This window comes from Diaporthe batatas, assembly GCF_019321695.1.
Source record: "Diaporthe batatas strain CRI 302-4 chromosome Unknown Contig00003, whole genome shotgun sequence".
NCBI lineage: Eukaryota > Fungi > Ascomycota > Sordariomycetes > Diaporthales > Diaporthaceae > Diaporthe > Diaporthe batatas.
This window is the reverse complement of record NW_025408550.1, coordinates 2390114-2404179: the sequence shown is the minus strand read 5'-3', so window position 1 is coordinate 2404179 and position 14066 is coordinate 2390114. Positions and strand designations below refer to the sequence as shown.

General features: G+C 47.4%; 4 protein-coding genes across 4 annotated transcripts; 1 reads left to right on the top strand and 3 right to left on the bottom strand.

Annotated features, from left to right (window-relative positions):
* Window positions 1–3361: 3361 nt before the first annotated feature.
* KVR01_003731 (S-adenosylmethionine-dependent methyltransferase) lies at window positions 3362–4978 on the top strand. Its single transcript, XM_044785306.1, has 3 exons — window positions 3362–3775; window positions 3944–4108; window positions 4185–4978. The coding sequence occupies exons 1-3, from the start codon at window positions 3712–3714 to the stop codon at window positions 4886–4888; spliced, it is 933 nt and encodes a 310-aa protein (XP_044648746.1). The 5' UTR covers window positions 3362–3711; the 3' UTR covers window positions 4889–4978.
* Window positions 4979–5150: 172 nt separating this feature from the next.
* KVR01_003478 (3-isopropylmalate dehydratase LEU1) lies at window positions 5151–8173 on the bottom strand. The gene is made up of 3 exons (XM_044783189.1): window positions 7732–8173; window positions 7563–7669; window positions 5151–7489 (listed from the first exon to the last, which is right to left on the bottom strand). The coding sequence occupies exons 1-3, from the start codon at window positions 7829–7831 to the stop codon at window positions 5363–5365; spliced, it is 2334 nt and encodes a 777-aa protein (XP_044648493.1). The 5' UTR covers window positions 7832–8173; the 3' UTR covers window positions 5151–5362.
* Window positions 8174–9604: 1431 nt separating this feature from the next.
* KVR01_002548 (uncharacterized protein) lies at window positions 9605–11140 on the bottom strand (the record flags this gene model as incomplete). Its single annotated transcript, XM_044787628.1, has 2 exons — window positions 9605–10267; window positions 10340–11140. 2 exons carry the CDS (start codon window positions 11138–11140, stop codon window positions 9605–9607), a joined length of 1464 nt encoding a protein of 487 aa, XP_044647563.1.
* Window positions 11141–11370: 230 nt separating this feature from the next.
* On the bottom strand, window positions 11371–13915 carry KVR01_003613 (uncharacterized protein). The gene is made up of 2 exons (XM_044790007.1): window positions 13301–13915; window positions 11371–13238 (listed from the first exon to the last, which is right to left on the bottom strand). Exons 1-2 carry the CDS (start codon window positions 13565–13567, stop codon window positions 12030–12032), a joined length of 1476 nt encoding a protein of 491 aa, XP_044648628.1. The 5' UTR covers window positions 13568–13915; the 3' UTR covers window positions 11371–12029.
* Between the last annotated feature and the right edge of the window lie 151 nt (window positions 13916–14066).

Here is a 14066-nt window from a genome sequence, read left to right as displayed (position 1 = left end):
TAATAAGTATATAAACTATATAACTACTATATTAAATTTTCCACCTTATATTAGCTATATAAAATTACCTAATAACTAACTTATTACTTGAATATAAAAACATATTTAACAAACTATAAAATTTATATATTAATTAATATATACAACCCTTTAAAATATTACTAATTCTTATAGTTATTATAAAACTATAAAATTTACTTAAAACTAATTACTTAAAAATAGTTTATTTAATAAAATATAATAGATAAACTAATTTTATATAATAATAAACTATATATTAGGATTTATAATTAAAGGTAACTAAAAACTATTTATAAATAAAACTATTATAAATTAGTTTTAAAATATAACTATCTTTAAATATTTAAAGTAAATTTACTTTAATAATATAAAATATTTTATTTTAAAAATTAAAAGACTTTTAAAAAAAGAGTATAAAATTATATATAATTTAATATATAGTTTTAATCTATAAAAAGTAGAAATAATAGTAAAACTAATTAAAAAGAGCTAAAAATAAATTAAATACTATAACTATAAAAATTTTAAACTAATAACTAAATATATTTATAAATATTATAATAACCACTAACTCTAAAAGGTTAAAGAAAACTAAATATTTAACTATATAAATTATTTTAAAATAATTATTATAACTAAATCTACTTCTAAAATATATAATAATATAATTAAAAAGAAAAAGTTAAAAAAATATCTATACTAATAATAAAAGGAGGAATTAATTTAAAAAGTTTATAAAAGTAATATTAAATTAATAAAATATAATAAAAAAATAAAGGAATGTATTAATATAATAGGTAGTTAATAATATATTTAAAATTAATATTAAATTTAAAATAAAAAACTTATATAAAAAAGATATTTATAAAAAGGGATATAAAAGTAAGGAACTATTAGGTTAAATAGCTATTATTATAATTAAATAATTAATAAATAAAAAATTTTAAACTATATTAAATTAAATTATAAAAGATTATAATAAAAATATTAAGGATAATATATACTATTATAGAATTAAATATTAAAAAAAGTTTAAAAAAGTTTATATAATAAACTTTAAATACTATAATATATAATTAAACTACTTTAAGTAGGAGGTACTATTAGCTATAAGATTAGTTATAGAAATAGGGATAAATAAGGATAAGGCAATAGGTATAAGGTTAGTGGAAGTTAACCTTTAGGTGTTTATTATTTAAGTATTTAACTTAGAAAGAGTAGATTACCTTAGTAAAAAGGCCTTTTAAAGGGGGAGTTAAAAAAGAAATAAATAAAAAAATAATAAATAAAATTATTAAATAGAAAATTAAATTATATAATTAGAAGGTTAAAAAGGGTTAAATATTATTAAAGAAGAGTACTATAAGCTTAAAGGCTAATTATTTTAAACTATTATTTATTATGTATAAAAATGTATAAATTTACCTAATTACCTAACAACCCTTACCACCTAACTTTTTTTTTTTTTATTCCTTTTATTATAACCACCTACCTTCCTGTATAAGGATACCTTTAAGACAACACCCAACATTGGAGAGATTAGCGACAGGCAGAGGACAACAAGTATGAGCGACGACAAGTTGTGGCGGTAGCGCTAGGTGTAGGATTTGGTAAAATAATGTTTCTCAATTAATATAGACACCCTTAATTACTAAAAACCTCCTCCTAGAAGCTTTAATCTATATTAGAATAGACTAATTAATAATATAAATATTACTCTAATCTTAAAGAAGTACTTACTTAAAATAAATAATAATATTAAAGGTCTTACTAAAGAAATCTTATAAATACTAATATATATTACTATTATAATATAATTATATTAAAAAAGAATTATTAATTTTAAAGTTTAATTTAATATATTATAATAAATATTTAATTAAATTATATAAATAAATATAAAAACATTATAAAAGTATATTTTAAATATAAAAATTAAAAATATTTAAATAAATATATTTAACTTTTAATTTTAATAATTATTATATAAATAATTAAAGATTAAATAACTATAAATATAAATAAACTTATAATAAAATAAATAAAAATAATATTATTATATTAATTAACTTAAAAATATTTATAAATATATAATAGCTTAAAAAGTATAATACTTTATATAAAAAGGTTTAAAAGAATATAATATATTTATAATAAACTAATTAAAAAAGCTACTTAATAATAAAAATATAGAAACCTATAGGGAATATTAAGGAACAATAAAGCCTAAATTTAAATAGATAACTAAAATAGGAAGATCTACTAGGAATAAAGTTACTATCTTAAAAAGTATTATAATAATAGGTATAATATTAATATAAAAGGCTAAAAGTAACAACTTAAAGGAATTAAGGTATAAATATATATATAAATAGAGTTATAATTACTTTTATTTTAAAAGAGTTTATTATATATATATAAAATATATCTATTTAAATAAATTTTAAACAACTAATAATTACCTTACTACTTACAACCTTAATTCCTATTATACTTATACTAACTATTAGACTTATAAAGGGAATAATTATATTAAGAACTCTACTATAACATCCTATATAAATAATACTTTCTACCCCCCCTACTATTAAGTAATCTAAAGATAAAATATAGAGTAATAATACCTTTTTAAAAGAAGACTAACCCCCTTTTTATAAATACACCCCTATTAATAAATAAATAATTAAATTATTTTAAAAATATCCTTATATTAAGTTTATAAAGTATTTAAACTTTAATTAATAACTTTTATTTTAAACTATATATATTTAATTATTTAAAATATAAAATATATTTAATAATAATATTTTCTATAATAATAGATTACTTTTATTTTAAATATATAATAGATAATTATTTTTATTCTTAACTATTAATATTTATATAAAGTTAGCTAAAAATTTCCTAAAGCTAAATAAATTAATTAATAAAAATTAAATTAATAAATATAAATAAAATATTATCTTAAATTATAAACTATATATTTATAAAAACTTTAAATTATTTTAATTTAAAAATATTTATAAAAATAATATATACTATAAAAAAAATAAATAGAGTTATAATATAAAAAAATATAATATTAAAATTAAATTATATTAAAATATAAAAAAATATTTAAGGTTATTAAAAGTTAGGATTATATTTATTCTAAAATATTAATATACTATTTTAAAATATATAATTTTAATAATAACCTTATAGTCTTAACCATCTTTAAAGGTAGCATTATATAAGGTAGCTTATATACCATCTAAAAAGAGGGGTTCCTTCTCTAAGAGGAACTATTTCCTCTCCTAATTAGTTAGTTTTATTTTAATACTACAACACCACAATACACTTTTACTCTTTTGGTAATCGTTTGCTTTCCCATATTCAGAAGCCAAGCGAGTACAGGCTAGCCAAGACTTCCTTCCCATGTCCAGCAATGGGTCCCTTCTCATGCGAGCCGAATTCCTGGGACCCCGTGGTGTGGAGACCGGGCCGCTTTGTCTTCTCCCGTACCCTTCCTTCTTTGGCAAATAAGAAAATCACAAGACACACATACATACAGAATCAGCCGTCCCACTCGTCCGTCCGACAGAGACTTGCCTGAAAGCTGAGGCCCGGCTCATCTCATTCAGCCCCAGTCCAAGACCTCCTCACAAGATCTCAGCCACGGCCCAGACGAGCCCGCCAAGCCAGCACTGAATGGCTGGAGCCGTCGACGGGCTGCTTGGTCTCCTTGGCCCAGAGATCTTGGACCCGGAAGAAGGCTAGTAAGCAACTGCACCCCCGGGGCCAAGGAGTAATTTCACACGCGGGCAAGGCGGGGAGGCAGGGAGGGAGGGTGACATCGCGGTCAAGTGACAGCCAGAGCATGTGTGGGAGAGAAAACAGCTTCGTTGTTTCTGACTATCGAATCCTTTTGCCCCCCGAGCAGAAGCCTTTCTGCTCTTCTCCCAGAGCATCCCATCCAACAACGAGCTGGGCATCGTCGACCCGAAGTCATCCACCGTCGAGCTCACCGTCAATGGCCGTGACCTGACCGTCACGCAGTCCCCCAGCGTCCTGTCGTCAAACAGGGCTGGGGGGACCACGGGGGCAGGTACGTACAGCTCGATCCTTGTCACCATATCACCACCACCCACTTCATGAGACACGCTGATGCGTTGAGTCCGCAGTGGTGTGGAAGGTAACGCCCATGTTCGCCTCCTGGCTAGCCTCACCCACAAACATCCTCTTCCGGGCCGGCGTCCTCTCATCATCCTCCACCGTCCTGGAGTTAGGCTGCGGCGTCTCCGCCGTGGTAGGCCTCGCCCTCGCCCCGCTCGTCTCCCGCTACGTGCTGTCAGACCAGCCCTACGTCGCCCGGTTCGTAGAGCAGAACCTGGAGCAGAACCGGAAGGCCCTGGCACCGTCGGGTAGGCAGCACCAACCCGCCGGCAAGCGCGGCAAGGGGGCCAAGGCTGGTGGTGCTTCTTCCTCTTCGTCGTCGTCATCAGGCACGGGTGCGGCCGGGAACATAGCCTTCCACCCCCTAGACTGGGAGGCCGACACCCCGACCGCCGAGCTAACCGGGCGCGGCGCGGCAGCGAGGTCCTTCGACCTCGTGCTCGGCTGCGACTGTGTCTACAACGACGCGCTGGTCCAGCCCTTTGCGCAGGCGTGCCTGGACGCGTGCCGGCTGCGGTCCGTCGACGGCGACAGCGGGGAGCCGTGCGTGTGCCTTGTTGCCCAGCAGCTGCGGTCCCCGGACGTCTTCGAGGCCTGGCTGCGCGAGTTCTGCGCCAGGGGGTTCAGGGCCTGGAGGGTCCCCGATGCCGAGCTGCCCGAGGGGCTGAGGAGCGATATGGGGTTTGTCGTCCACGTCGGTGTCCTCAAGTGAGCGGGGGCGCGGGTGTAATGATGATGCGGCGGGAGCAATGCGGAACCCGAGGCTGGCATGTTGCTTGTGAGGTACTATGGCCTTCGCAGGTATTTGAGAACGCCCCAGAGAAGTTGATGTTTGGCCCATATGAATCCGCATTGTGTAAATCGTATCGCATTCAAGAGCAGCTATGGTGGCGCGCCAGACCACTAGTACTCACGGCAAAGTCATTGGCATGCAAGCATTTCACGAATAGGTCACTGCACAAGCCGGAGGCGCATTGAACGTCACACGTATTCATTACTCCCCGTTTCCAGGGGTCGCTAAATAATCCTTTTGTGATTTTCCACTCAGAAACACCGACAGGAATGATGATGGGCCTGCGGTTTTCACAACATGTGGCCCGTGGGCTCGCCAAATAAACATTTTAACCGCATGTCGTTCCAGACATTGTAACGCCCAAACAGTGAAACAAAATAGCAGTCTGTGAAACTACCACTCCAGCGGCTCCTTCTTCTCCTCGCCACGATTTGTGGTCGGGACGGGGACAGCCTTCGCAGCGAGCTTGCCGCCCTGGCCCTTCCTCTTGAGGTACGAGGTGCCGTCGAGCCACGGCGTCTCGCGCGTCATCTTCTTCTCGAACTCGGAGATCTTGTCCTCCATCTGCAGGGTCAGCCCGATGTCGTCGAGACCGTTGACCAGGCAGTGTTTCCTGAACTCCTCGACGTCGAAGCTGCAAATGACGTTGCCGGAAGCGTCCTTGATGGTCTGGTTCGGCAGGTCGACCTCCACTTCCCTGCCGGCACGGGCTTCGGCGGCGATGGCGTCGAGGTGGCCTTGGTCCTTGATAGGAATGGGTAGCATGCCGTTCTTGAAGGTGTTGTTGAAGAAGATGTCGGCGAACGAGGGCGCGATGACACACCTGATGCCGAAGTCATTCAGGGCCCAGGGGGCGTGCTCACGAGAGCTACCGCACCCGAAGTTGGGTCCAGTGACGACGAGGATCTTGGCATTCCGGTATGGCTCCTGATTGAGGACGAAGTCGGCGTTCTCCTGTCCGTCTGGGTGGAAGCGCAACTCGTAGAACAGAGCAGAACCTAGCCCGGTCCTCTTGATTGTCTTGAGGAATTGTTTAGGAATGATGGCATCGGTGTCGACATTAGACCGCTCCAGGGGAGCAGCAATGCCCTTCAGGTTGGTGAACTTCGGGAGGCCGGTGGATGAGCCACCAGCAGCAGCAGTGTTGGTGTGGGGCCCGTTGTCGTCCTTGGGGATGTCGGCGAGGTTGTCCTTGTCCGATTCATCGCCAGACAGGTTCTCGTCGTGTTGAGGAGGCTCCGGTGCTGCCTTGAATGCCTCGATATGGGGGCTGGACTGGTACTCAGTCAGCTTCCTCACGTCAGCCAGCTTGCCAACGATAGCGGCGGCGGCAGCCATGACTGGAGACATGAGATGTGTTCGCCCTTGAGCTCCCTGGCGACCTTCAAAGTTGCGGTTGCTGGTGCTTGCACAGCGCTCCTTGGGTGACAGAATGTCGGGGTTCATGCCGAGGCACATACTGCACCCGGCCTCGCGCCACTCAAATCCAGCTTCGGTGAAGATCTTGTCCAATCCCTCGGCCTCGGCCTGGTCCTTGACAATTCCTGAACCCGGAACGATCATGGCCCTCTTGATGTTGCTAGCAATCTTCTTGCCCTTGACTACTGACGCAGCAGCGCGCAGATCCTCGATTCTGGAATTCGTGCAGGAGCCAATGAAGACCTTGTCAACAACGACATCCTCCATTGGGGTGCCAGCGGTGAGGCCCATGTACTCGAGCATTCGACGTGCGGCCGCCTTCTTGGACTCGGTGCTGAAGCTCTCGGGGTCGGGAACGCTGCCGGTGATGGGCACGACGTCCTCGGGGCTGGTACCCCAAGTCACCGTGGGGATGATGTCCTTGGCATCGATAAAGACGTCGATGTCGTACTTCGCACCTGGGTCGGACTGCAGGCTCTTCCAGTAGGCGACGGCACGGTGCCACTCCGGAGAGTTGTACTTGGGGGCCAGAGGCCTACCCTTGAGGTACTCGAAGGTGATGTCATCGGGGGCGACCATGCCGGCTCTCGCACCACCCTCGATGGACATGTTGCAGATAGACATACGGGCCTCCATGCTGAGGCTCCGGATGGCAGAACCACAGAACTCGATGACGGCACCGGTGCCGCCGGCGGTTCCAATCTTGCCAATGGCGTGGAGGATGATGTCCTTGGAGCTGACGCCGGGGGCCAGCTCTCCGTCGACCTGTATCCTCATGTTCTTGCTTCGCTTTGTGATCAAGCATTGTGTTGCGAGCACGTGCTCAACCTCACTGGTACCAATGCCGAAAGCGAGGGACCCAAAAGCACCGTGGGTTGAGGTATGGCTGTCACCACAGACGACTGTGGTGCCGGGGAGGGTGAAGCCCTGCTCGGGGCCGATAACGTGGACGATGCCTTGCCTCCTGTCGCTCAGGCCAAAGTAGGTGAGACCGAACTTCTTGACATTGTCCTCCAGGGTGACGCATTGTACCCTTGAGTCGTCCTCCTCGATAAAGCTGGCGATGTCCTTGAGGGCTTTTCTGGTGGTGGTTGGGACATTCTGGTGTCTCGGTCAGCGCGCAGATTACATCAAGGCCGAGCCAGCACATGGGGTAGATGGGGGTTCAACGCACGTGGTCGGTGGTGGCCAGGGTGCAGTCAGGCCTGCGGACCTGACGTCCGGCCTTCTCCAGACCCTCAAAGGCCTGGGGAGATGTCACCTCATGGACAAGATGTCTGTCTGTCAAGGATGGCGTCAGAATTTGCTGTTGCTAGGCGGGTGCGTCATCGACGGGAACTAACCAATGTAGAGGAGAACTGTGCCGTCCAACTTCTCATCCACGATGTGTGCCTGCAGCACCTTATCGTAGAGAGTCTGCGGTTGCCCCTCTGCTCCAGGCATGATGGATCAATTGAGTTGTGGGTTGCAATGTGGCGGTTGAAGCAGGTTGCGGGATGCTCAGGGGAGCTTGCAGAGTATCTCGGCTCCTGAGAGCTTCGTGTAAGTGGCTGATGGCTGAGCACCGGGTGACGGGGGAATTTTTGTGACAATTGATAGCCCGTCGGAGAAGGGGGGAGGCAGAGAAGGGGGTAGGAGAGTGGGAAAACGGAACGAATCTCTCTGAAGCTGAACGGCAGGGAGGCGATTCAAATACTGTAGGCACCAGGGGCGAAGCCTCTTAAACAGGAGGCTCACGGCAAATACCAGCGATTGAACATTGTAGCCCGAGTGCCCGATCATCGGAGGCACATCAGCAGCTCCGGTTCACGGAACGCGGGGAGGGACCTCGCGGGGGGCCAAATTGGAAACTAACGTCAAGGCATTGGCTGACAGGCTGCTAGCGGCAGGGGCTTCCCTGGAGGAAGGGTCCACTTTGGCGGGGTCGGTGGTGGCTTTCAGAAGGCTCCCCTTTTCAGGCAAGGCGCCTGGATGCATCTTCTGTGCAGCAACACCCAGGGCAGTCAGGTACACTTGCCGGTCAACAGGCTAATAAAGTGCATATGTATGCCTCACAACATTCAATCACAGTACTGCCATCTGCAGCGAATGGGCACTAAACCCCGCCCTTCCCCTCCGTAAATTGAACACCCGCTAGACCTTAGACGATGCCTCTGTTTCCGGCGCTGCTGCGGTGAAGAAGAAACGAACCTTTGCGAGCGAAGCCGCAGGTGGGTCTACGGTGTACTCCGTACCATGTACACTTTTGTGTCGCATCGCCCATGTTCAGAAGCCGGGGTAAACTCTATGCAACGGCATGTGGCGGGAGCACTGACTGGCAAGATCGGTCCGGATGAATAATGCGGTCTGCACTTTTGATATGTTGAGAGCACTCGTGGTAAACTCCCAAGTGCTCTTCTACTTGTAACCAGCCACTCAGAGTCTCCTCGTACCGTGTGAGAGATCAAGTGACCCACCCGCGATGCGGCTATCAGGACCGCATACCTGCATAACGTACAACATCTACCTACTATATACAGTACCTTTGATGTGACCGTGGTCAGTCTTTCGGCCTTTGCCTGTGGTGCTCTGTATCCATCCGCGCACAGTAAGACGGAAGGCTTTGCCCCCTTCCCTGCCCAGAGGACATGCTGTTTTTGCGGAACAAAGAAAACATCCCATTGCGGATTTCTCAGATTTTTTCGCAAGATTTTCTGGACCCTCCCCGGTTCCGTAACTGAATGCACCTACTGACGTCAGCCCTGTGGGCTGAGCCGTCGCTACCCTTGGACTGGGTTTCTCATGAGGCTGTTGACTAAATAAATGTCTGCAGGTCAGCCAATAGCAGTGGGACATTGACATCTCTTTCTTTTCCCTACCCCTTGCACGAGAATATCATGCCAAGCTGTACTACACACGCGTTGGTTGCTTTTTTGACACCGATATACGGCCTTGGGGCATCGAAGGATCTCAGTGCAACCAGGCGAGAAATCTATATGCAAGGCGGGTTCGGCCCGGCGCGCTTCGCTAAGCCACCTCCATATTATCAGAGATCCTGGGACATGGTGACAAATACAGCTAACCCAAGGCCACGTTCAGTGTTCACACTGGCAGTACACGGCTGCGACGGCCTGGGAAAGGGAAAGAGGGTTCTCTGTGGTTGATGCTTTTGACCCACTTGGTCAGGTCGTCTATTCATACTCTAATAACAAATGCGCCCCCCCCCCCCTCTCTCAACTACCCATCTATGAAATAGCGACGGTTCGTGTTGCGCGACGGAGGCCTTCTCGCCTCGGCCATTCCCTCTACGTCGCTCTCGTCCGGGAAGGCAGCCAGCCTGTGTTTGTTTTCCGCCTTCTGGAGCGGTGGCCTCTGTCCCGATGACCGGAGGCTCGGCATGGACTGGAGTGCCACAGAATCGGATAGGATCCAGTAGTGATGGTGGTGCGTGTGGAGACATATCTTGCCTCCGCCGCCTTTCTTACCGTCCTGGTTGTAGGTGCTTTTGCCTGGAGACATCTTGTCACCGCTGATATTACTGCCAGCGTCTCGTCGTTGCAGAGCCGAAGATGAGGACCGCATTTCCGATGTCTTTGAGTCGGCTGCACTGGCCGCACCGCCGTGAAGCCCGCTCTTCCTGCTGGTTTGCTGGTCTGTGTAGTATTCGTAGGTCATGGAACCTGGCGCGGACGGGTCGAGGTCTGATTCTGGTGTAGACCTTGACCTGAAATCGAGGGCCGAGGAAGTGGACCGCTGTCGACCACTCGTTGTCGTAGATCTGTCAGGCCGTCGGCCACGACCTGGAGGCACACCGTGATTTCCTGCCCTGGCCTTCAGAGCTCCGACGGCAGAGACAGAGTCTGATGGTGCAATCTCGGTCCCCACGCGTCCACGGCCTGGCTGCTAACCATTTGGTTTCGGGCCAACTCGGGGGGGTTTTGGAGACGCTTCGCTTGGAAACTCCGACTCGACAGGTATCAAATCACTGTAGCTGCGTTTCGATGACAGGGCGCGAGCCTCTGCAGACAGAGGCACAGGTTTGCGCCTCAAGGCGCCCGCGGTTCCAATGGTGCGCGTCTTCTCACTCTCATCCTCAGAAGCATGCCTCGCAGAAGGCGTCCGCACGACCGTCCCGGTAGAACCGCCACCCCGGGGCGTCGAGGCCGCACTGCTGCTCTGCGCGATGGGGCTCAGCGCGGGCTCGATCGCCGAGCTCCACCCGGACCTGCGCTTCGTCCACCTGACGTTGTTGCGGTGCAGCTCGGCCCTGACGGCCTCCTTGTCCCGCTCCCACTTCCGCATCTTCTCCGCCTGGAGCTTCCTCCTCGCGGCCTCGTACGCGCCCTTCCTGTCCGCCACCGTGCGCGCGAGCGACGCGAACTGCGAGGGGGTGTTGTTGCTGCTGCTGCTGGTCGGCGTGAGCACGTCGAGCTCCCCCGTCGCGGGGTTGATGCCCTGCACCCCGAGGAAGTCGCCCGACTCGCGGAGGCTGCGGCGGCGGCGGCGCTTCTCGCGGTGGGCGAGGTACAGCTGCTGCGTGCGTGTGCTGGGGGTTGAGATGGAGCTGCGGCTGGGTTCTATGGCTGTGTTCCAGCGGACTATCCTGTCTGAAGTCTCGTCGCTGAGACATGGGATAGACGTCTCTTGTTTCTCTCTTGTGTGTGCATCGTCTCGAGACGGTTCGGAGAGAGTGTTTCTCTGCGCGCGTATGGCGTGGCCTTTCTCAGGTCTGTTGCTGGGGAGGAGTTTCCTGAGGCTGCTCGCAAAAGACATGCTGTAGGTGGGATACGTCTAGTACAGCGAGGGCCTTGGATGATGGACGGACAGGCAAAGATCGTGGTCTGGACATCCTCGCCCGGTATATAGGTTGGGATCTTACTGGGAAGGAACGACCGCTTGGCCATTTGTGAAGATGTGTTAATTCGGAATGCAAGAACTGGCTGCGGCAACTGCTTGGTCATGAAAAGGCATTTGGGCATCCACTGGCACACAAGAAACAGGAATACGAACGACTGGTAAAATTTTCAGAATAAAGCGATTAATTTGTATTCCTCGAGGGACCTAGATTGTTGTTGAGGCGACTGCCAGAAAAGCCACAGCAGCAACGGAAACGAGAGAAATAAAGGGGAAGCACGAAAATGCCAGTGCCCAGACCAAAACAAGTATTCCCTTTCTGCATGCAACGCCATGATATGCAAGTAGATAATGTTCTGGTCAATCCAGTCTTCCAGGCCAGGCTGCATGTTAGTTGTCAGTGACCGTCATCCACGCAATTCCCGTCCCATCTTCGCCCCTCGTAGTCAGACTGTAGGCTGTGCGCGATGACAACCAAGTGAAATAAAATCAACGGTTTAGTTGCGGTGCGCTTGGAGCATAGTTTTCCGAATTGTATCCTTCCATACACGCCGGCACTAAACGCTTGACACAAGTGCGACTTCACCACTGGCACTCAACAAGGCCTTGGATGTTTGTTGGCCAGGCTGTGGGGTGTTGATGGCATGGTCTCGTAACCTAATACGCCTTGCAGGGTCAATCAGGCCCGATTCACCACACTGCTAGCAGACAGCCCGAAGTCGCAAGCAACTTGTAGTAAACGGCCTCGCCTGGGCGAGGCTTCTATTCGCGTGGCTTTCCGGCGATAGAAACCTAACAGAAGGTTCGCCTACCGCATCAAGGGGAACCTCTCGTAACGACTACGGTGGCGTCCCATGTTCGCGAAAGGGTTCGGGCTGGACTCGGGCTCCTCTCCCGCCGGGCCGTCAAGCTGCTTGCTTGAGGCCAGCCCGCTAAGGCGCCGTTCCTTGACCGGGCTGCTCCTCCGCAACATCTTCTCCGTCTGCTCCTTCTGCTCCATGGCAGCCAGCTCCCGCGAGTTCCGTGGTGACGAGAAGAAGTTACCGCCTCCTCGGATGTCCGCCAAGCTGGCTGCTTTCTTAAGAGGTGAGTCTGCGTGACTGTACACGCCCAGACTGCCTCCATAGGTTGTGCCCGTGCCCGTGCCTGTGTCTGTAGCGGAGTCTTGCATCGCAGGCTTCTCCGGCGACAATCTCGGCGTCCTGGAAGCTGCCATGCTTTGCCGCATGGGCGACGGGCGTGTTTTGTATGAGGATTCGTACAGCGAGTGTGGCTGAACCTTCCTGGCCGGAGTAAAGACTGCGGGACTCGGCGACCCCTCCGGAGGTGCATAATAGCCCGAGCCATCCGGATCAAAATGTTTTGCATAGTTTCGGTTTGGGTGAGTCTGAAAGCGGCGTCGAATCAGGGTCGTAGGTGTCCCTACCTGAATGTCTTCCCATTCGTTTCCATCCTCGTCCTCTCCGACCTGAGTGCCCACGTCTCGGACCACTGGAGGGTTAAGACGCGGGTGCACATATTTGTTGTCATACTCTTTCAAGACCTGACCCTTGACGAGCTCGGAATCCTTCTTTTGTTGGCTGAAACAAGCCTCCAAGGCCAACAAAAGGCCAGAGGTTGCAGCCTGCTGAAAAAGGCACTTGAAGACCGTCACACTTGGTCGGGGATCAAGTGGTGTCAAAGGAAGCGTCATCATGTATATTATCACATGTAAGGGGCTGAACAGGCAGACCAGTTGCAAAGATGCTGGCACTGGATCCCACATCCGCAGCTCCCATACGTCGCGGGTCCTGTCGGGATGGGCACGAGCTTCGGCAGTTTCGCCCGCGATTTCGGAGAGTATCCGTAGTGGGGTAGAGCCAGATGGTGAGGACTGCACTCGCACGCGATGGGCGGAAGTGGTGTTGAGTGGTTGTTCGACATCGGCCTCGAAGAATCGGTATGCGCGGGATCGCGAAAACGCGTAGTAGATGTTCCAAATCGAGAAAGCAACGAGTTCCCACGTTATCGTCCGTGCCTAGAGAATCAAAAAGTCAACAGGACGGCATCAGCTGCGGTAAAGGGTAGCCATGAGCTTACAAACCATGCAAGCCAGCCCGAGGAAGTGCTGGACTCATCATCACTGAAGATGTCGTCGGTGCCGCTGTCTGCCGAATACGATCCATACACACGCGCAAGGATGAAGACAAGATTGCATGCCACGCCGACCTGGTTTCCCAGCGACTTTGATCCGAAGTTTCTGGTCTCGAACTCTTCGGACAGCCAGAGGGCGTAGTCCCAGGGGTCGAAACGGGCCTTGATGCGCTCCCAGAGTGGGCGGCGGCGGACGATACGACGGGGAGGCATCGCTGCGATGGAATCAAAAATGACTTCTTTCTGATTGCATCAAGGTCATTCGTGACGCATCCGTATGCGCCACTCGTGGCTGGATGCCGGGTGCCGGATGGTGGATGGTGGTTGCTGGTCGCAAGTCTGTAGTGGGAGATTTAAGAGAAGAGAGCTGGGAATTGTTTACATTGCTCTCGGGCAACGTAACCAAATCGGACAGGGGGTAGTTACGGCAGGCCCCACTGATGACTGTCTACTATCGCTTTGGGACAAGCAAGACGCAGAGATGGCCCTTGGGGTAACCTGCCGCGGAATTAACGGTGAGGGACAACATTCCAGCAGGATAAAACCGAAAAGGGGAAGTTCTTATGTACTGTACGGATTAGTGCCTGAGATGTCGAGAGCTCCCAAGAACAAGGAGAGCCCCCTCCGCTTGCGGCCTTGCGGCTGCATTAGGCAGCTGGCCAGGGATCCAGGCATCCTCGCCCTGCTTGCGCTGAGAATCAGGCCTCTCTCT